Source organism: Chelmon rostratus, chromosome 19 (assembly GCF_017976325.1).
Source record: "Chelmon rostratus isolate fCheRos1 chromosome 19, fCheRos1.pri, whole genome shotgun sequence".
In the NCBI taxonomy this organism is placed as follows: Eukaryota; Metazoa; Chordata; class Actinopteri; order Chaetodontiformes; family Chaetodontidae; genus Chelmon; species Chelmon rostratus.
The window spans coordinates 23,898,162-23,920,642 of record NC_055676.1 but is presented as its reverse complement, the minus strand read 5'-3'; the positions used below and the strand labels follow the sequence as shown (position 1 = coordinate 23,920,642).

The 22,481-nt window shown below is 50.2% G+C and overlaps 2 protein-coding genes across 3 annotated transcripts; both read left to right on the top strand.

Moving 5' to 3' along the window:
• The first annotated feature begins 2,270 nt into the window (after positions 1–2,270).
• ppp1r3b (protein phosphatase 1, regulatory subunit 3B) lies at positions 2,271–5,216 on the top strand. Its single transcript, XM_041960528.1, has 2 exons — positions 2,271–2,463; positions 3,714–5,216. The coding sequence occupies exon 2, from the start codon at positions 3,745–3,747 to the stop codon at positions 4,597–4,599; it is 855 nt and encodes a 284-aa protein (XP_041816462.1). The 5' UTR covers positions 2,271–2,463; positions 3,714–3,744; the 3' UTR covers positions 4,600–5,216.
• A 3,422-nt stretch (positions 5,217–8,638) lies between these two features.
• mfhas1 (malignant fibrous histiocytoma amplified sequence 1) lies at positions 8,639–22,185 on the top strand. Of its 2 annotated transcripts, none has more exons than XM_041960888.1 (3): positions 8,639–11,994; positions 20,941–21,204; positions 21,294–22,185. In XM_041960888.1, exons 1-2 carry the CDS (start codon positions 9,045–9,047, stop codon positions 21,069–21,071), a joined length of 3,081 nt encoding a protein of 1,026 aa, XP_041816822.1. In that variant the 5' UTR covers positions 8,639–9,044; the 3' UTR covers positions 21,072–21,204; positions 21,294–22,185. The 2 variants fall into 2 exon arrangements, with proteins under 2 accessions (XP_041816822.1, XP_041816823.1); XM_041960889.1 differs by having other exon boundaries at positions 21,279–22,185.
• The last annotated feature ends 296 nt before the right edge of the window (positions 22,186–22,481 follow it).

Here is a 22,481-nt window from a genome sequence, read left to right as displayed (position 1 = left end):
GTCACCGTTTCATAGTTTAAGTACATTTAGCTGATAATAGCCTCATTATATTCTAATTGTAGCATTTCATTTTTTATGTTTTTTGTGCTCAGCTCAAAGTTTTCCAGTTTTTCCAGACTGTTTTCTAAAGATATTGATATTATTATAAAGTCTTTGGCAGGATGAAACAGTTATCTCATGATCTGAATGTGGCCAGTATTAATTGTCCTCTTTATTATTATTGCATATTTCCATGCAACGCTGACTGCACGTCTGCTGTGTTTGTTTTTGGAGCCTTTATGAGGTCAATTTTTTTGTTAGCAGCACACCTCTGGTCAACATCAGTCAGTTCAGAACGTACAGATGAGAGCTCAGCGGTACAAAACATGACAGAAAGCGCGGCTTCGATCGACCGGCGATTAATGTTTCACCCTGCCGCTGTCACTTTTATCGCAGACCGGCTTGGTTTCGATCAGTCTGATGAGGAAAGAACCTATTTTCAGGTCACATATCCACATATGGTGGTGCAGTCAAGGACAGAGTCCTAATCAGAGACCTCATATATAACTTATCATAAACCTGGTCTTTCTGCTCTTGAACTTCATCCTTCAGCGGGTTTATCCCTGAACAAATATTTACATGACTAGCCACCAAACACCCAGCAGTAATGTTGTGCATGCAGTTTGGGAGCAGCAGGACGGAAGGAGCTGCAGCATTTCTCCTTCTCAAACCTGCACCTGAGGAGCTGCACCTCCTCCTCCTGCCCTGGGACCCCTCCTCCACCAACTGAAGGAGGCGTCCCAGAACAGAGCAGGCACTCTTCACCAGTCTGTTCGTCTCTTCCCGTCAGCAGAGGTGGCCGTCAGGAGCGCCCCCTGCAGTCCTGCAGGCCTGAGCCTCCTCAGCAGGTCCAGTCTGATCTGGTCTTTCTTATATAGAGCATTTGTGTTGTCAGTCCAGTCCAGTTTATCACGCAGGTGAACACTCAGGTGCTACAGGTAATATAGTAACTGCTTGCAGTCGTTAGGATGTGGTCAACAAAGACTGGACACAAAGCAAGAACCCCGATCAGGTCTCTCCACTGAGACCAGATTTAAACTGTCTGACTGTCACCCCCTGGGCCTCCAGGTCAGCAGGTCAGCAGGTCAGCAGGCTGCAAACTGAACACAGAGAAGCAGCATTTAGTCACTGAGCAGCTCAGAGCTGCAACAAACCTCCACAGTACTTTGATAAAAGTACACAAGATGACAAGGAAAAGCCCGGCACTCAAAGTCCTACTGAAGTAAAAGTATGGACGTGCTGCTGCAGGCAGGTCTGGATGACTCTCTTTACATAGACCTCGACCCCCACATGAAGAAAACACTGTTTAAGAAGTAGGTCATGAATTAGAGTCACTCATTGGATGAACAGAAGGACTAAGAGTGTGTCCGTCCTGCAAACATCCCTGTGACAGGTTGTGTTTTCCAGCTGTTTGTATTCAGGTGGTCCACTGCGAGGACAGACTGTCTCTGCGGTGGACCGGGGGCACGTTCAGTCCACCTGTGGCGGCGTCCTTCGGAGGCTCCGCTCCCGAACTGGGACACAGTTATCGACTCTTTATCAGCTGACTGTCAGCTGCAGGTGTTGACTAATCCCCAAAAATCAGAGACTGGCAGCAGGACAACCAATCACATGCCAGAAATCTCTTTTCCACAAAGTGGACAACATCTAGAGGTTCAGATCTTTATTGACCCACAGGAGGAAATTCTTTGCACATGAAGGCAGCATGAAAGCACAACCGTCAAACATGAAGGTCAAACTCAGTAAAAACACCTGAAGGTGATCAGTGTCACCAATATGAGTATTGATTTCATATCAGCAAGTGATTATCAGTCACCCCTGATTGTACAAAGAATAAAAAACTATTCATTTCCCTTCCCCGCTGTTATTAATCAGTAAATCAGAATACAACATAGTTAAGTCGAGATTTGGACTCAATGAGTCAAAAAAGAAAGTGGATTAAGATTAATTAGTAATCAGGAGTTTAAGTTTTGACTCAGTAGACGTCATAGTTAGTTACTCTGCGCTGCAGTGAGTGAAAACTAGTTTCTTTGTCATTTATGATGTATTTTATTCATCTTTTTATGTTGCTGAATCAAACTGAGATCATCGATCAGGCACTGAGGATGAAACCTGCCCCCCACCGCAGAGCCCCGCCCCTCCGCGGTGACGCTCCGCCGTCACTCCGTCACAGCCCGCTCTGATTGGCTGCGCGCGGGTGTTCACGTGAAGCCCGTGTGGCTCTGGAATCCGCGACAAAAAATATGTGCAACAAGTTCTACAGTGAGAAGGAGAGAGGAGCTCGCGACGGAGGTGTTCTGCTGGTGTTCGGGACGTGATTAACCTGCCACCATGATTCCGGACCGCTGTGGACCCGCTGCGTCGCGTTAGAGGAGAAGCCGTCGGGTGGTGTCGGGACCTGTTCCAGGTGGCTCCTTGTTCCAGGTAAGGAACAGGTGTGTGGAGTGTTCAGGTCCAGCTGTTCCTCCTGCGGCCTGTCGACTGTGAGCTCGTTTGATTTCTGCCTTTAAAGAGTGAGAACAGAGCAGAGGAGCCGCTGCTGGTCGGAGGGTGGGGGGTGGGGGGTCGGGAACAGGTGGGTGTGTTCACTACCTGCCGACACACTGCTACTCTGAGCTCTACAGAGACCTGAGCCTCTGAGCCTCAAACCACCAACATGTTTACCTGCGTTAAGAGTGAAAAGGTGAAAATCCTAAAACCTGTATAATGGACAGATACTGAGCTCGCGAGGTCAGAGGTCAGTCCTCCTGGTCCGAGGCTCAGCAGGGAGTCTGCCTCAGGTAAACCTTACAGTCTGCAGGTGTCACTTCCTGCTCTGCTGGTCTGAAGAGTCTCAGTGGACTCGGTGAGTCATGACCTGTTCGTTAGCTCAGAGCAGAATTAAGTTATTTCAGCCTGAGCTCAGTTCAAAGCTTTATTTAAACCACCTCATGGACGGCTGAGACGGACAGGTGGTTGGTCATGTGACTCCGAGGCAGCTTCCACTCCTGTAGTGGGTTCATTTGATCCGGAGCAGAAACCGATAGTTGAAGTCCAGTTCGTCCTCAGACTTATTACAAACAAACATGGAGTCGGACGCTCTGACAGGTCGCTCCCTGATTGGACAGCGCTGCTGGTTGTCATCCTCAGGTGGGATCACTGTGTCTCACACTGGACCTGATGAACTGCTAAGGTACACAGAGGACACAAACACAGCAGCCAATCACAATCACATGAATCCGTGCGTGTGGTTCGTTGTTTCACACCACAAATTAAAAGCACCAGAACGTGACAGGAAGTGGACTCAGACCCGCCTCCTCAAGTCTGGCTGCTTGTTTGATTGACAGACTGCAGTAAGCGAACATGCTGCAGGTGATTCTGCAGAAATATGAGCTTTTACAAAAGTCTGGATGTTAATTATTACTCACACATCAGAATCTGCTCATTTCAGTGAGTCCAATGTGACACAAACACACGACACAAACCGACCAATCACAACAAAGTCTGAAGTCAGGCACCAGTGAGTTAATGCTAATGCTAAAACATGTTTACCTCACAGTCTGCTCTTCCTCCTCTCCCACAGATGATGATGATGATGATGATGATGATGATGATGAGGCTTTATCAGTCCCACACTGCTCAATGTGACACAACGTGTTGAGACCACTAACAGTCACGTCTTCTCTGTCTTTCAGGGTACCGAGCGTGTTTCCTGCCGAGCTCACCATGCCGATCGACATGGCGTTACCTCTGTACCTGTCCACGGAGGACTTTGTCTACAGGACGTCCTCCAAAGCATGCAAACCTGCCCTGAACTCCTGCCTGAGGTTTCAGCACTCGCACTGTGTGGATCCGGTCGCTGATGAAAGGTCGTCCAGGAAGGACTCGAGGAAAGCCAAGAAGCAGGTGACGTTCGCCGATCACCGAGGCCTGTCTCTGACCAGAGTGAAGGTCTTCTCCGAGTTCAACGATCCCATCGATATTCCTCTGAACGTCCAGGAGACGCTCAGCTCCGCCGTGTCTCCGACGGCCGAGGAGGACAAGCTGGTGCTGGACTTCTGTCAGCCCTCCTCAGACTACCTGCGGTTCCGTCAGAGCCTGGAGAGGAACTACGTGTGCCTGGAGCACTGCGTGCTGAAAGAAAAGGCTTTAGCAGGAACCGTTAAAGTCAAAAACGTGTCCTTTGAGAAGTCTGTGAAGCTGCGGGTGACCTTTGACACCTGGAAGAGCCACACAGACGTAGACTGCGCGTACATGAAAGACACGTATCCCAGCTCGTACAGCGACACCTTCTCCTTCCACGTGTCCCTGCCCGACGAGCTGAGGCCCCGCGAGCTCGTCGAGTTCGCCGTCTGTTACGAGGTGGACGGACGCGAGTACTGGGACAGCAACTGCGGGAGCAACTACAGGATCGTGTGGTCCTCCATGAAGCGGAGCCACCGGGACGCCTGCGGACGCCACACGGACTCCTTTGACTTCGGGATTCATTTCGACCGATACGGCAGCCCCACCTGCTCGCACGGCGTCTTCCCCGATTGGCCGAGCTACGCGGGATACGAGGACGCCGGCCCGTACTACTGAACGGGGTGTTTGAGTGAGAGCTTCTGTTCACGGAGCCTGTTAAATGTTGTCCTGTTGGACGTCACGTGTCCAACACAGAGACTCAGTTTACTGCGGACGTCCTCACAGTGGACGATTTTTGTATTTTTGCTTGAAAAATGACTGAAAGCGTCAGTCGGTTATCAGAAGAGCTGCAGGTCACTGATTAATGGATGAATTGTTGAATGGGTGGTTTAATATTTACTCCTCTACGAGGTTTCTCTTCCCACAATGATGCAAAACTTTCACACAACAAGTGAGTTTTTATCTGTTTTGGAATAAAATGTGTTATTTTACAGAAGTAAATCTTCTTCTCGTTAGAACAACCCGACTTGTTGGTCGAGTTCGCACACGAGAACTAAGAGAAACTACACGTTTGTTCGTGTGGTGTGAAGGTGAGGGGTTTAGCGGTAGCGTGACTCCCCCTGTGTTGGAAAAGCTGCTGAATAAAGTTTTAAGATGTTGTGTTCCTTCACTGCTGTTAGCACAGGATTAAAGAAGATAAAACAGGACAATAAAATGTGATATCTGCAGAATTTAAGCTTTGAGTTTTGTTTATTTGCACGTTCAAAAAATAAATTTGTTCTCATTCACTTCAAGAAAGTCTTCTTTTTACCAGTTATGATATTAATGTACTTTTAGAAATAAATCTAGCTTTTATTTGTCTTTTCTTCTACAGCTCATAGGTTTGAACTGAATATTATTAACGGACATTTCCAGCCAGATTTATGGTGAATATGTGATAAATAACGATTGATGAGCAGAAACGTGAATATTAAAGTGGTCAAACAGTAAAATAAACATGAAGGAGTCGTCGTGTTTGACCTGAACGTTACAGAAGGAGCTCGTGTTCATTAGTTTAGAGCAGGGATGTCAAAGTCAAATACACAGAGGCTCAATGTTTATTAAAACATGTATTAATAATTGCACATATAGCCTATTTAACTAAGATCTGACACAATGTATATTATTTAATGATTAAATGAACAATCCAATATTCTTCAACAGGCACACAGACAAAAACAAACTTCCTTCAAAGAAAAAAATCACTCGTCCTGTGCATTAAATGAATAAAGCAATATTTTCTTATGGCTCCGTCAGTAATTAAGGGGAAACATTTTCAACAAGCAAACAGCAAAACAATAAATGTCCTTCAAAAACAAGAGTAAAATGAGAAAATAGAAATAAAAAATCAAATCAGTTGTATTCCTTCTCATGGCTTTTATCTGCAATTTTCCCTGAGTTCAACTGAAAAATAAATCTAAATAAATTAAATAAATTAAAATACAAAAATCTATAGGACACAGACAAAACAATACTTTCCTTTTTGGGGAGTGGGCAACTGAAAGTTAACATCTGTTCTGGCTGCTGATGAATAATGAAGCCGAGGCCCGTTTACCGTTGCATTGTGGGGAATGTCGTATTGGTGCGTGCAAAACACCAGCGGGCGGCTGCGGCCAGTTCTAATACTAATCAAATATCATCCGGGGGGCCGCATATGAATCATTTGCGGGCCGCATCCGGCCTGCGGGCCTTGACTCTGACATATGTGGTTTAGAGTGTCTCACCTGCGTGGTGGCTCACCTGGTCCTATCCTCACACACACACACCACCTGATCGTCCTGCTGGTTAAATTCAGTGTGAGTGTGAGAACAGCGGATCACTTCCTGTGGATCTGACGGAAGCTTCCCTGATGAGGTGGTCCTGATGTGGTCCTGAACTCTGCTCCTGGTCCAGGACTCTCCTGCTGGTCCTGGTCCAGGACTCTGCTGCTGGTGTACAGCAAGACTTTTAACAAAAACTAAACGTAGATCACACATGGTTCCAGTTTTAGCTTTGCTCCGTTAGCCTCCTGTCACTGTGGGCTGGTTTTAAAACATGGTCTGGATTCTTTTTTGAAGGGTTAAGATGAGTGTTTGACCTCTGACCTCTGAGAGGAGCCTCGGGTCAGCTCCGTGAGTAAGGAGGGTTTCATACTCACAGCCCAGCTCACGTGAGTTCAGACCAGTTTTTAGCTGTGAAAACTCTGCAGAACGTTTGTTTCTAAATGTGCGACAAATAAAAAGGTATGAGTTTAACGCTCGTGAGGACTGGGGGGGTGGATTAATCACATCTGACTGACTTTTAATGACAGCTTGTTCTCACTCAGGCTGAGAGAAACCAGTCTCCGTCTCGCTCAGAGTAAAAACCGTCTTTCAGTGGGAATATTCTGTTGATCCCTGAATGCATCGCCTCTGTCCTGTTATTACACAATAAGTGTGTCATGGCGTCAGCGGCGTATGCGGCCCGCACGTCTCTGCTCAGATGACCCTGAGAATGTAGGACGATCTCATGTGGACTTGGACCGGAGCCCCCGTCAGCCCGCCGCCCTGCCGTGTTTGTGTTCCTCCTGCACGTAAAACAGACTCGCTTATGTAACGAGGAAAGCAAACAGGAAGTTCTTCACATGCATTTCCACTCACGCAGACGTGATGAAGGAAGTGTTGTCACTGATTCATCGATCACGCTCAGCAGAGATCAACCTGATCACATGTCTGCGTTTTATTTCTAACTGCAGTTTATAACGTGTGAACACGTCACATGAACAGTTTAACATGTTATCAGCTCCTGCAACACGTTTAGAGACCGGCATTTCTAATGTAGATACACATTATTCTAATTGTGATGAGGAGGAGGATGATGATGATGACCTGATGCATCACTCCATCATTAATGTTTAGACAGTGTCTGATGGTCAGACAGTGGTTTGATGGTGTGTTTCATTATTTGAGCCATATTAACCACCCTGAACATGGAAGCTTAGCAGGGTCGGGCCTGGTTAGTACTTGGATGGGGGGCCGCCTGAGAATACCAGGTGCTGTAAGCTTTTGTACGCTATTACATAATAACCAAGTTTTCCCGGCTGGGGATAAATAAAGTTCTTATCTTATCTTCTTCTATCTATCTTATCGATCTTCTTTGCTGTTGTTTGTTGGGGCAGCAGCATCAGAGCCAGCGACACCAACAGACTTGATAAGATCATCAAGAAGGCCGGCTCTGTACTTGGACTCAGACTTGAGTCTTTTGAGACTGTGGTGGAGAGGAGGACGCTGAATAAACTGCTATCCATCATGGACAATGATCAGCAGCCTCTCCATCACACAGTGGACAGACAGCGGAGCACCTTCTCCCACAGGCTGCTACAGCTCCGCTGTCGAAGGGACAGATACAGGAAATCTGTCCTGCCACATGCCATCACACTGTACAATAACAGCTGAAGATAATAATAATAATACAATTCTTCTTACCACGACTGTTTGCTTTTGATATTTTATTATTATGTATATAATTTTTTACTGCTTGTTATTTCGATATTTTATTATATATAGTTTGTTCTTTATAGTCTTATTTTCACTTATATCACTGTGTGTGATGCTGCTGCTGCACTGCAATTTACCAGCTTGGGATAAATAAAGTCTGTCTATCTATCTATCTTATCTTATCTTATCTTATCTTATCTTATCTTATCTTATCTTATCTTATCAGAACATTAATAATGTTCCATTGTGTTTCCTGACCCTCCTCTGTTGCTCCTGAACTTTCTTCCTGTTAAAAGTCTTCTTGGTCTGGTTCCTGGTCTGAAGGAGGCTCTGAGGACACCGGGTGTCCTCTGCTGTACTGTAGAGCTGGTTTTAGTGTTGGCTGTATTGATGAGGCTTTCTTGGCTTGTCCCGCTTTTGCACATCCTGTCCTACAGATGGAGACAGAGTCCGTGTTGGAAGCAGCGGTCTGAGCCTCATGTGGGCCGTCAGTATCTGCTTCTCGTTAGTTTTCAGGTCTTTATATTTCGGAACATTCAGACTCTGTGAATTCGTCTGCGGTGTATCAACAAGCTTCTCTGGACTGACTTTGGCCCATCTGAATCTATTTTAACCAAATGAGGAGAAGCACTTTCCCTCTTCCTCCCCCCTCCCTCCTCCTCCTCCTCCTCCTGCTCTCTGCCGTGGAGGAAGGGAGGGAGGGATCCAGAGATCTGACGCAGTGTGAGCGGCTGCTGCCTCACTTCCATTCCCCGCTCCCAGGAAGCGCCTCGGCGGCCCGGAAAGCCTCAGAAAGCCAGAGATCTACCCCGGGAGAGGGATCCAGAGGACGGTGTGTGGCGGCCATGAGGACGCCGGTGAAGGAGAGCGTGCGCCCGCGGCACCGGAGCTCGGGTCGGGGCTCGGAGTCGGATCTGTAACGGCGGGGGTTTGTTTTCATTGTGTGCTGAGTGGCGCAGGAGAAAAGGATGCCTCCGCGGCCGCAGACACTCCTCCCGCTCCCGTCGAAAAGATCGATTACTTCCCGACACGAACTGTCTTTCCTGTCCTCTCTGACGGAGGCTTTGCTGCGCCGGAGCGCGCTGATTCGTGAGGCACAGCGTCCACCATGCTGCCCGCTCGGTATCCATGAAAACTCTCAATGATAACAAGGAGGAGGAGGAGGAGGAGGGCTCCGGCTGCAACGCCATGGTGGACAAGGAGAACAATCTGAAAACGGCCAGGTTGTGGAGGGATGCCGCCCTCCGCTCCAGGAAGCTGCGGAGCAACCTGCGCCAGCTCACCCTCTGCTCCAAAGACAACCAGATCGTACTGCCGGAGGATGTGGGCGAGGTGGAGGTGCTCAATCTGGGCAACAACTCGCTCCAGGAGCTGCCAGACGGACTGGGATCCACCCTCAACAACCTGCGCATCCTCGTCCTGCGCAGGAACAAGTTCACAGCTGTTCCCCGGGTGGTGTTTGAGCTGGGGCAGCTGGTGGAGCTCGACATGAGCCACAACTGCCTGAGAAGCTTCTCTGAGGGTGTGGGTCAGCTGAGGGGGCTGAAGAAGCTGTGCATCAGCCACAACAAAATCCCCTATCTGCCGGCTCAGATCGGAGCGCTCCAGTTTTTGGAGGAACTGGACATCAGCTTCAATGACCTGCACGACTTCCCCAGATCCTTCTGCGGCCTGGCCAAGCTGCGGACTCTGGATGCAGACCACAACAAGTTAAACCAGTTCCCCCCTGAGATCCTGGCCCTCGGCGAGCTGGAGGAACTGGACTGCTCTGGGAACAAGTTTGAGTCGTTACCAGCAGACATCATGAAGCTGCGGTCCATCAAAATCCTCTGGCTCAGCAGTCTTCACGTGTCCACATTACCCGACACTTTCTGTCACCTGCACAACCTGGAGAGCCTGATGCTGGACGGGAACCACCTCAAAGTGCTGCCTCCTGCTTTTAGCCACCTGCAGAGGCTCAAAATGATCAATCTGTCCTCTAATGAGTTTGAGGAATTCCCCCAGGTTATTTTAAGTATCGCAGGATTAGAGGAACTTTACCTGAGCAGGAATAAACTGACTCATATTCCCGAGGAAATAGGGCAGCTGGTGAACCTGGCTAACCTCTGGTTGGACAATAACAGCATCACATATCTGCCGGATTCTATTGTGGAGCTGGAGAAGTTGGAGGAACTCGTTTTACAGGGTAACCAAATAGCCATACTTCCAGATAATTTTGGAAAGCTGTGCAAAGTGAACATTTGGAAGGTGAAGGATAACCCTCTCATCCAGCCTCCGTACGAGGTGTGCATGAAGGGGATCCCGTACATCGCGGCCTATCAGAAGGAGCTCGCACATTCGCAGGTTGCCGTGAAGCCGCGGCTGAAACTGGTTCTGATGGGAATGAAGAATGCTGGGAAAACGCGTCTCAGGCGGAGCGTGGTGAGCGGACAGCAGGACGTCTCAGGAGTCCAGGGAAACAGAGGAATCGAGGTCACGAACTGGGTGGCAGATGCTGATCGCTGTCTCACATTTCTAGTGTATGATCTGTCAGGGAAGCAAAACTACGACCTCATCAAACCCTTTTTTCTCTCCCCCGGTGCTCTCTACGTCCTCGTCGTGAATCTCAAAGCATATTCACCCAAGAACTTTTATGCCCACGTCGGGCATTTCCTCCACCTCCTCAGCGCCAAAGTACCCCACGCTGTCGTGTGCTTGGTGGGCACACATGCAGACCTTTGCGGGGAGGTGGAGGTGGAGGAGAAGAGTCTGGACATTCACAGACAGATCGGCCTACAGGAGAAGAGGGACGTCCAGAGCCTGAGGATTCTGGCTCTGCAGGTGGATCAGGCCCTGGAGCAGGGCTACAATGTCCGCTCTTCCAGCCCTCACGTCCTCTTCTACGGAGTCTCCGACAGGAACCTGAGGCGGAGGAAATCCCAGCTGCAGTACATGCTGAACCACCGGCTGCAGATCCTGTCTCCTGTGCTGGGCGTCAGCTGCTCGGAGACCCAGAGGAACATCCAGAGGCTGAGGGAGAAGCTCATGTCTGTGGCAGACCACACGGACATTTTCCCCAATCTTCACCGTGTGCTGCCAAAGTCCTGGCAGATGCTGGAGGAGCTCCACTTTAAGCCCAAAGACCTGTGGCTGTCGTGGTGGGACTCGGCCCGGCTGGGCCTCCAGGCGGGGCTCACGGAGGACCGACTGCAGAGCGCCTTATCCTACCTGCACGAGAGCGGAAAGCTGCTCTACTTTGAGGACAGCCTGACCCTGAAGGAGTATGTTTTCCACAATCTTCCTCGATTAATTGCAGTTCTGGACGTCTTCTTCCAGAGGGATGAGTCCACTCTGTTGGACAGGCTCCTGTCTGAGGGGGAGAGGGGGGACAAGGGGAGGGTGAGTTTGGTTATAGAGGACGATAAGGGAGAGAACCTCAGGGTGACTCACCTGCAGCACCATGTGGAGGGCTTCCTCCAGCACGGCCTTCTGCCCTCCAACATCATCCGCCTGCTGCTCAGGCCTCTCATCCAGACCCAGCAGGACCTCCACCTCATTATGGAGCTTCTGGAGAAGATGGGGATCTGCTACTGCATCAACAAACCCCGCAGCAAGCCTCTGAACGGAGCCACGGCGTGGTACAAGTTCCCCAGCTACGTCAGCAGCGAGGAGCCCCCGGCGGAGGCCTCGGCCGGAGGGGGCTCTCTGCCGCTGTGTCAGTTCTTCTCTGTGGAGCAGCTGCACATCCAGTACAGCTTCCCGTTCCTGTTTCCTCCCGGACTGTTCGCACGCTTCAGCGTGCAGATAAACAGCCACGTGGTTCAGAGGTCGGACGGCAGGCGTCAGATCTTCGCCTATCGAGGCAAAGTCCCCGTAGTGATCAGCCACAGGCCCCCCAGCGGGAAGCTGCAGGCAGAGATTCTGTCCATCGCCAGCCAGGCCTCGCTGCCCAACATCTGGACGGCGTGGCAGGCCGTCACGCCGCTGGTGGAGGAGCTGAATGTGCTGCTGCAGGAGTGGCCCGGCCTGCACTACTCTGTTCACATCCTGTGTTCCAAGTGCCTGAAGAGAGGGTCGTCCAGCCCCCACGCCTTTCCAGGTAAATGATCTTTACTTCCTTCCATAGCAGTGTTTGTGTTCATGTCGCCACATGTTTCCAGCTCTCTGTCATCCATCAGTCATGTGACCTACAGAACACAAAACGGTCTTATCAGCATCTCGTTCGCTCCTGCTAATAACTCTGTGACATCACAGACATGAGACTGAAACAAACATTTTCATTGTGTCCTGATGTCTTACAGACTAAACCTTCAGTTAGTCCAGGGTGTAATCAGCGCAGTATTACATGATTAGTAGATGCTGAATTTTTAATCTGAGCTGGAGGTCACATGACCGGCGTTCAGTGAATGCAGCACATTAAATGAGCTTCCCAGAATGTATTGATTAGATCCAGTTACACCCTGATGCAAAGGGAGTCCTCGTGAAAGATGCAGAGGATCAGGAAGGTTGGTTTAGAGGCCCCGCGGAGGCTGCCGCTGGTCCGGGGTTAGACTGAGGGGGGGGCACAGATAATCCTCGGTGATGGATGAGGTGACCTGGTTTTGCTGATGAGAGAGCTGCTGTCGTTGATCTCAGGCTCGTGACTCTACACTGTTTGTTCAGTTAAAACAAAAGACGCATGAATAACATCTCTTGAAGCCAGCGTTCAGCGGATTCTTCTTCTTCTCTTGTTTTCAGTCCTATCAGCTCCCTAAAGCTCATGTCTCTTAGCAGAGACTCCAGGAAGTTAGGCCCAGAAACCGACTGAGCCTGGCTAGCTGTTTCCCCCTGTTTCCAGTCTTTATGCTAAGATAAGCTAAGCTAACCAGCTGCTGGCTGGTGCTTCATATTTAGCGTGCAGAGGGGGGAGTTTCATGAGTGTGAACAGCTGACTCTGAGAAAGAAAGAGAAGAAGAAGAAGAAGCAGCGGTTCGCTGACGTCCATCAGCCTCTGGACAGTTTCTCTCTGCTGTTGTGTCTTTGTCTCTGCTCTCAGTCTCACTTCCTGTCTGCAGAGACGCCGCTTTGACTCACCAGAGGTGCTACACTGATACTGCAGTACTGTACTACCTGTACTGCGCTGATACTGCAGTACTGTACTACCTGTACTGCGCTGATACTGCAGTACTGTACTACCTGTATTACATTGATACTGCAGTACTGTACTACGCTGATACTGCAGTACTGTACTACCTGTACTACGCTGATACTGCAGTACTGTACTACGCTGATACTGCAGTACTGTACTTTTCTGATACTGCAGTACTGTACTTCCTGTACTGCACTGATCCTGCAGTACTGTACTGCGCTGACACTGCAGTACTATACTTCCTGTACTGCGCTGATGCTGGTGATGTCACAGTCTCCGGCCCTGGTGTGAAATGAGGCGTTTCACGGCCGCGGTCTGATAACAGCTGTTTGTGCTCGGCCAGTCGACCGGAGCAGGAAGCGCTTTGAGTTCGAGTCTCGGGGGGCGAGCGGAGAAGACGGCTCGGCTCTTTATCGCAGAGCGTCTGTGCAGGAATTTGTGTCATGTGATGCATTTGGAATTCAAACCTCTTTGCTGGTTCAGCTCAGAAACTGCTCGGTGTGTTTGGATGCAGGTGAAGCTGGAGGTGGTTAATTGATTGATGCTAGAAAACCAGGAATGGAAGCACAAAGTGTCCAATTAGAGTCAGAGAGGAGACTGAGCTGACACAAGAACCAATCAGATTGTTCAGAAGAGAGACACACACACAGACACACAGACACACACACACAGACACACAGACACACACACACAGACACACACACACGCACACAGACACAGACACACACACACACTCACACACACACACACACAGACACACAGACCCCCCCCACACACACAGACACACACACACACACACACTCACACACACACACACACAGACACACAGACCCCCCCCACACACACAGACCCACACACACGCACACAGACACACACACACACACACACTCACACACACACACACACACACAGACACACAGACCCCCCCCACACACACAGACACACACACGCAGACACACACACACACACACACACTCTCACACACACACACACAGACACACAGACCCCCCCCACACACACAGACCCACACACACAGACACACACACACACACACACTCACACACACACACACACAGACACACAGACCCCCCCACACACACAGACACACACACGCAGACACACACACACACACACACAGACCCCCCCCACACACACAGACACACAGACACACACACACACACTCACACACACACACACTGACACACAGACACACACTCACACACACAGACCCCCCCCCACACACACAGAGACCCCCCCACACACACACAGACACACACACACACAGACACACACAGACACACACTCACACACACAGACCCCCCCCCACACACACAGAGAGACCCCCCCCACACACACACTCACACACAGACACACACACACACTCAGACACCACAGAATGTCTCTTTATTCAAACTGAGGGGTTTTTGCTTCCTGGGTGATGATGTCATAAAATATGACGACCAAAGAAGCTTTGAAGGTGAGAGGTGACATGTGGTGGAGCCTTCTTCATCTTCTTCTTCATCAGTGAACCTGCTGATTCAGGTTCCCGTCATGTTAACAGGAAGCAGAAACACGTGTGCTGATCAGCTGATCAGGCTGCAGCTCTTACATGTGCGGTCTAGATCTGTAGAGGGCGGAGTTGTTGGTCTGTCCGGTCGCAGCGTCGCAGCACTTTCACTCTTCGCTCTCTGGATCTCCTCTCTCGGTCGCACTTCCTGCCGCTCAGCCGGCTCCTCTTAATCCAGTTAGAGGATCAGCGGGATTAAAGCGGGTCACAGATCCAGCAGATGAGCAGCGGGCGGAGCTGAGCTCGCTCGCGCTGCGGCGAGACGAGCGCAGGGCGGCCCCTACCTGTCGCTCAGGTGCTTCAGGCCTCCCGCGCTGACGTCAGGCCTTTGTGTAGATTCACCTGCAGGCTCTGACTCTCCTGCCTGCATTCGACTGAGCCGGGATCAGTTTGAACATGTCCGACTTCTTTCAACACGCTGAACCCGTTTATCACCACGGAGAGATTAATGTGAGGAGGAAGAGCTGCCTCAGTCAGGTGAAGATGATGATGGTGGACAGCAGGGAGGGAGTTAAACACACCTGGTTGTTGCTGAGGTGCTTGGGGTGTAACCAGCAGCAGTGGAGGCACAACATTCATCTGTTTACTGTTGCCTAGCAACATGTGATAGCTTTGAGATGTGTGGTGGAGGCGAGCAGCAGCGTTATTTCTTCATTTAATGCTGCAGTGATTTACCCAACAACTGTAGCCTCACAGCAGCGTCAAACCTGCGACGTGTGCAGCTAACCACAGCAAACCAAAGCTAACACAGCTAACCACAGCTAACGCAGCTAACCACAGCTAACACACACGACGTCATCTCATTTCAGCTCAGGCTGTATGAAGATCCGGTCTCATGACTCTCAGCTATTTAACTGATAATCCTGCTGCGACTTACCACTTCCTGTATGCACTTCACAATAAGAGCTTTTCAATGTGCAGGCAGAAGCAGTTTTTTATGGGAGGTCGTTTTGACACATTTTATTGATGAAGATTAAACTGCGTATTTACAGTATTGAAGATCGATAAGGGAGCTAATTATCACTTTCATCATGGAGTAATCAGCAGACGTTCTCCATGAACGTTGAAAACGGTGAAAAGTGTTTCTGACAGATGAACAGAATGGACAGAATAATAGAAACCCCTCACCAGCAGCAGACTCTGTGTACCTAATAAACCGGCCACTGCGAGTGTTTGAACGAAGCCACGTCAGCACTGAGCCGCCTGTTGGAACACGTCTGTCAGTTGGTCTCAGTTTGATTGGTGTCAGACAGGAAGTGAAAACACGTTGAATCACGGGAAGCCGTTTGTCGCCGCGCTCTCCTGTCGGAGCTTCGCGTTGGCGTGTTTGTCTGAGTGAAATGTGCCGGTGAGTAATCCCGTTACGTCACCCCGCGGTAAGCCTGCCGTATTATCTCGGACATGTGACTGAGACTGTGGCGGGTCGGGAGCTACTCAGAGGCTTTTTGTGGGCGGGTCTGTGATGACGGTGGGTCCCTGAACGCTGCATCGTCAGCTGACCGGACCTGAGCTCCAAACTGATTCTGCCATGAGACACCCAAACACCGGCTCCACGCCCAGCTAATCTAACAGAACAGTTTGGATCACACCGAGGTCGAACCAGGACTACAGACCAGGTCTCAGCTCAAAAATTAGGACTCACTTGAACTTAAGTTTGACAACAGAAACCCTCTGTCTCAGTTGTAGTTGTGCAGCTCTGTGGTTCTTTCTTTTCATAACTACAGTGATTGTGTGTTGGGCTCCTGGTGCCACTGAAACTCTTGTGGCCCACGCTGAAATATTGCACCTGAATGCATCCCGAGGCAGAGAGCTGCTGCTCCTGTTGCACCACCTGTGTACGTCTCACCTGGAAGTGAACGCAACATGCAGTCCGTGTTGCGTTCAGGTACAGGTGTGACAGTTGTGTTAGCAGGTTATTTGTGGTGGAAAGCCAGTAGGTCACACATTCCTGAGGATCCTGGCTTGGGGGAGTTCAGTGTGTTTTGACGTGTTTTTAGAGACCGGTCACGATGTCTGGGACTGACTGTTAGACCTCATCCTGCTTCATTTCACACATCCTGGTTTTTATCCAGATAGAGGTCTCATACAGTCCTCCGTTCAGGACTCAGCAGTGGGTCACAGTGGGACTCCCACAGGGGGCAGATCAGGAAGCAGCGGGTCGCTAAGTGTCCACAGTCAACAGCTGAGTGGCGTCATGCTACCTCCTCACTGTGTAAAACCCAAAAATAAAGTATTTAAGAAACATAAAATCATTCTGCACGTTGTTTTCTGTCCTTTGCAGAAGCTCGTCACTCTGAGTCTTTCTGCTCATCCTCTGAGCTGCAGCGATTAGTCGATCAGTCCGTTAGTTGATCGACAGAAAATTTATTTACTATTTTAATAATTACTTGTTTTGAGTGATTTCTCAAGAAAGAATTCCAAATTCTCTGATTGCAGCCTCTCAATGACTGCAGATGTGTTGCTGCTGCTCATCGCCGCGCAGATCTCATCACCACACTTCTGTCTTCACTGTTCATGTGACGTGTTTGATCCTCTGTGTTTCACAACACTGCAGTGTTAATCCTCAGGCTGAGCTGATGGCCTCTGCTCCTCACTGATTCATTCACACTGCTCGCTGCACTGTATGAGCTGCACGAGCTGCACAAGCTGCATGAGCTGCGCTGCACGAGCTGCACTGTACGAGCTGCACTGTATGAGCTGCACTGTACGAGCTGCACTGTATGAGCTGCACTGTACAAGCTGCACTGTACGAGCTGCACAAGCTGCACTGTATGAGCTGCACAAGCTGCACTGTATGAGCTGCACTGTAAGAGCTGCACTGTATGAGCTGCACTGTAAGAGCTGCACTGTAAGAGCTGCACTGTAAGAGCTGCACTGCATGAGCTGCACTGTATGAGCTGCACTGTACGAGCTGCACTGTACGAGCTGCACAAGCTGCACTGTATGAGCTGCATTAGCTGTACTGTATGAGCTGCACTGCACTGCACGAGCTGCACAAGCTGCACTGTATGAGCTGCACTGTATGAGCTGCACTGTAAGAGCTGCACTGTAAGAGCTGCACTGCATGAGCTGCACTGTATGAGCTGCATTAGCTGCACTGTATGAGCTGCACTGCACTGCACAAGCTGCATGAGCTGCACTGTAAGAGCTGCACTGTAAGAGCTGCACTGTATGAGCTGCATTAGCTGCACTGTATGAGCTGCACTGCACGAGACCTGGAGCCTGAGCTCAGGACTATTTGTGGCAGAGCTCTGGTTTCTGACTCCGTTTCAAAGGTCACACAGGGTGATGTCTCACACCTGTTGGTGGTGTCAAAGGAGCAGGTTTAGAAACTTGGGGACTGGATTGAGGCACCGATTCACAGTGTCGTTTGTAGTCTGTCTCCCTGTGGTTGTTTGAGTCTCTCTGTGGTTGTTTGAGTCTCTTTGTGGTTGTTTGAGTCTCTCTGTGGTTGTTTGAGTCTCTCTGTGGTTGTTTGAGTCTCTCTGTGGTTGTTTGAGTCTCTTTGTGGTTGTTTGTGTCTGTTTGTGGTTGTTTGAGTCTCTTTGTGGTTGTTTGAGTCTCTCTGTGGTTGTTTGAGTCTCTTTGTGGTTGTTTGAGTCTCTCTGTGGTTGTTTGAGTCTCTCTGTGGTTGTTTGAGTCTCTTTGTGGTTGTTTGAGTCTCTTTGTGGTTGTTTGAGTCTCTTTGTGGTTGTTTGAGTCTCTGTGTGGTTGTTTGTGTCTCTGTGTGGTTGTTTGAGTCTCTTTGTGGTTGTTTGAGTCTCTTTGTGGTTGTTTGAGTCTCTTTGTGGTTGTTTGAGTCTCTTTGTGGTTGTTTGAGTCTCTCTGTGGTTGTTTGAGTCTCTGTGTAATCTCTCTGCCTCTGTGAGGTCATTTCAGTCTCGTTCTCTGGACATTGTGAGTTACAACCTGGTAAATATTTGTTTGTGGTATAACTCAGGCCGAGGAGGCGTGCGGAGCGCCGTGCGACGTTTTTTCTCCTCTATGCAGGAGGTGGGGGTCAGAGCAGCAGGTTTACAGACGCAGAGCTCTCAGTCGTCCCACCAAAGGTCGACTGAGGTGGATCAGACCTATTTCTCCTGAAATCGCCTCACTGAGACATAAGAGGATTTCAGCTCACATATGAGGTTTTTTGTTTTCTGTTCGATCAGCTGCTCCGAGCTGGACGTGGTCCAGGACGTGGTCCGGCTCAGAGATAGAACTTCCTGTTCTATTGTCTGAGCCGTTCGAATGGAACAGACCCCCAAAGCTCAGCCGGGCTCTTCCACCGAGTTTCCAAACATCCAACGTCCCGGCGGGGGTTTCCTGGAGACGGGAAGGCTCCTCAACTCCTCTTTCCTTTTATGGCTGCGGGTGAAAGGCCTGCAGGAGGCGAGGAGGGGGCCGAAGGGAAATGAGGCGAGCAGAGCAGGAATGTGAGCGATTCGTCTACCTGCTGATGGTGTTTGAAGAGGGGGGGGGGGGGGGGGGGGGGCTGCACATTCCTGCGTCTTGATGTCAGGTTATTGTGGGTTACTGTGCGACTCCTCTCAGTCACAGTGTGCAGGAGGAGGAGGGGGAGGAGGAGGGGGAGGAGGAGGAGGAGGGGGAGGAGGAGGGGGAGGAGTTATCAGGCTTTGACCTAATTCAGGACACACAGCTGGATGTGTGAGCCACCAGCTGCTTCCAGTCATGAGCGATCGAACCGCTATGAACTCGATTTGTTCATGAAGAATTATTCTGAGAGTCCTCGCGAAGCTGCCTCAAGCGATGTCGCGTCGCGGTCACGTGGAAGGTTTGCGAGCTGGGCGGCGGCGGCGGCTCGCGATCCTGGAGGAGAGTTTTGGTTCTCCGTCAGAGGCCGCTTCAGATCTGAGATCAGACGGCAGCAATCGGGCTCGGGGTGTTATCGAGCCGCGGCGGCGTTAATGTTCCTGCTTCCTGTCCTGATGCTTCCTGCTGTGAGGCCGCAGGTGAACACAGGACAGGTGAGTCTGGACACAGAAGGACACTGAAGGTCGTCTGCGTTTTTAGTTTCAGTTGTCCTGCAGGTGTGTCGGCCATGTTTCACACACACATTCATTCTTCCTGAACGTTACCTGCTATGACATCATCTGTAGGATGTGTCTGTATGTGTGTGTGACGTGTATTTAAACGTGTACATGTGTAGTTCTAAGTACATTTACACACTTTTCCTCAGCAGCTTTCCATTATTTGCTACTTCATATCACTGCAGTACATTTCAGAGGGAGTATTGCAGTTTTTAACAGCTGTATTTATAGTTACTTTGCAGATTTTACTTCTGAGTCATGCGATCATGTTGATGACCTCATCATCTTCTTCGTCTCATGATGAAGAAAAGAGTCGGAGTGTGTTTGTGTGCCGGTCAGTGTGTATGTGCAGCAGCACACGCTCCGTCCCGTGCTCCAGAGACGCTGCAGGGACAAAGACTGAGCCGACACACGGGAAACTACGAGTACCACACCTGAACTCCAGCAGCTGCCTGCGGGCAGGATGTGCCCTCAGTTTAGGCTGTCAGGCAGTACTTCCACTCAGGCCTCGCACTAAACACGCCTCCTTATACCTGTGCCTGAACTCTGACTGTGCAGTGGGACATTATTTATTTTATTTAACCTTTATTTAACCAGGTAAAGACCCGTTGAGATCATAATCTCTTTTACAAGGGGGGCCTAAGGGACATTCATTATTTATTTTACCTCATGTTGTCGGGTGACACCGTGTAAATTATGTGTTGAATGTAAATTATTGTCACACACAGAATTATTTAATTTCAGCAAACAAAAATACTTGTTTTCAGTCTGTTTCCAGTCTGATGAGGGGAGGGGTGAGAATAATTTAATAATTAATAAATTTCATGTCCTCGCAGAAAGCCATTTCCTGTGCTCGCGGTGTCTCGTTCACACAAATATTGTGCAAACAGTTTAGAGGTGACAGACCTGCAGCAACGCCTGCAACCATCTGAAACCTGTCAGTGTTAGCAGCCTGGGAGACAGAGTTCAGGGTAAAAAACGCCCCCTCACAGCCACCAGCCTGTCATTGGTCAGGACACCAGATAGGACTACACACTGACCTCAGATCTGCTCTTTGAATAGAGAGGCTCCCCCTGCTGGGCTCAGCGGTGTAACTGCACCCTGCGGTCGCAGTGTGGGGACGCTGCCATCTAGTGGATGAACAGCGAACGTTTCCCTTCAGTCTGAACCTGTTTCCTGTGTTCGTGTGCAGCTGTGATGATTCAGTGAACAAGTTAATCCTGCTGCATCACACCCAGGATCTGGATTAAAGCTAAAAACCTTGCGGTGGTCCCGCCCCCGTCCGGCTGCAGGTGACTAACGCTCCGTGTTGTATTGCAGGTGAGCTGCTGAGCCAGCCGCGGCCCGAAGGTCTGACCGAGCTCATCTGTCCAAAGAACGGCTCGGAGCGGGTCAACGTGGCTCTGGTTTACCCCCCGACGCCCACCGTGGTCAGCCCCTGTCTCAAGTGACGTGGGGGCTGGATCCCGGCTCGACTCGACCCCCTGACCGTCTCCTCCACGCCTCCTCGTCCTCAGCCTGCTTCACCTCCTGCACCACCCTGAGCTGAACCTGCAGCCGAAGGCAGCACAGCGTGCCCCCCAGGTATGTATGTCCCCCGCACTGGTTTTTACTTTCAACCACGCATACATGCAATGTCCTGCACGCGTCTCATGCAGCGTCTTCTGTTGCAGGTGGTTCAGCCTGGAGTCTGACGGGGGTCCAGCCTGGAGTCTGATGGGGGGGTTCAGCCTGGAGTCTGACGGGGGGGTCCAGCCTGGATTTCAGTAGCATCAGATGAGGCCTCGTCCCTTAACTCACTCCTGCCTGAACATGTAGCTACACTTTAAAAGTGGGCCAGATTTCTGCCAGGTGTCCCCTCTGAGACCAGGACTGCAGTCCTCCGCAGGATCTCTAACCGTCTGACCGCAGCGCAGCCTGAAGACACGTCGGCCTTCGGCGGAGGAAGCAGAACTCTGTGCGCCTGCGGGCGGACTGAAGGCGTCGGGCCGTCGCTGTGATCCGAGCTTTTAGTTAGCGCCCCCACGTGGTCTCCGTGGTGACTTTATTCGTCAGGTGATATGAACAGTGAGGAGCCTGAAGGCACCGTCTTCATCCTTCATGTGAACACCTTCAATGTTTTACGTGATGTTCTGCCTCCACGGTGCGTTTCTCCAAAGCAGCTACGCCCCTGCATGAAATGAGGGCGCGAGGACGGCGTGTCGGTGTCTCTGGTGGACAGACGTGTGTCTCCGCTGCGTCCTCTGACTGAAGCCCGTGTGACTGTTTGTAGGTAAAGAGGAAGGAAAAGAGCTTCGGGTCTTTGCTTCACTTCACGCGGTCTCTTCATTTCTGGCTGTTTCTCGCGGTTCGAGGACGCCGCCGAGCCGCGGACTCGTTTCTGTCTGATGTAAAATAATATCTTTATTTTTGTATGTTGGCAGCGGGTGTCACCACGCGAGCTTTGACGTTATTTACAGCGTGATGTTGTGCATGACTCACTGTGAGCGCACTCTGGGTTTTATATGTAGCTGGTTTCAACAACATGAAATAAACCAAATAAAGTGACACCTGGCTTTAGCACCACCCACCTGTGCGTCTGTATTCACTGTCCAGCCGCCAAGGTTTTTATCAGTCAGAATTATTCTCTAAACAAACGTCAACACCTCCACCAGCTGGTGAAGAACATAAACTACAGCTGAAAGCCTCGGCAGAACTCCAGTAAGAGGACCTTGACTTTCAGGTCTGCCTTTAAAACAAGAGTCAGGTGATCACATGATCTCTGAGGGGCTGCAGAGTCAGCTGATGACTCATTTTAGCCACTTTAAGCACGTGGACTTCTGCTGCAGTAACGGTTCAGTGAGTAGTATGTAGTATTAGTA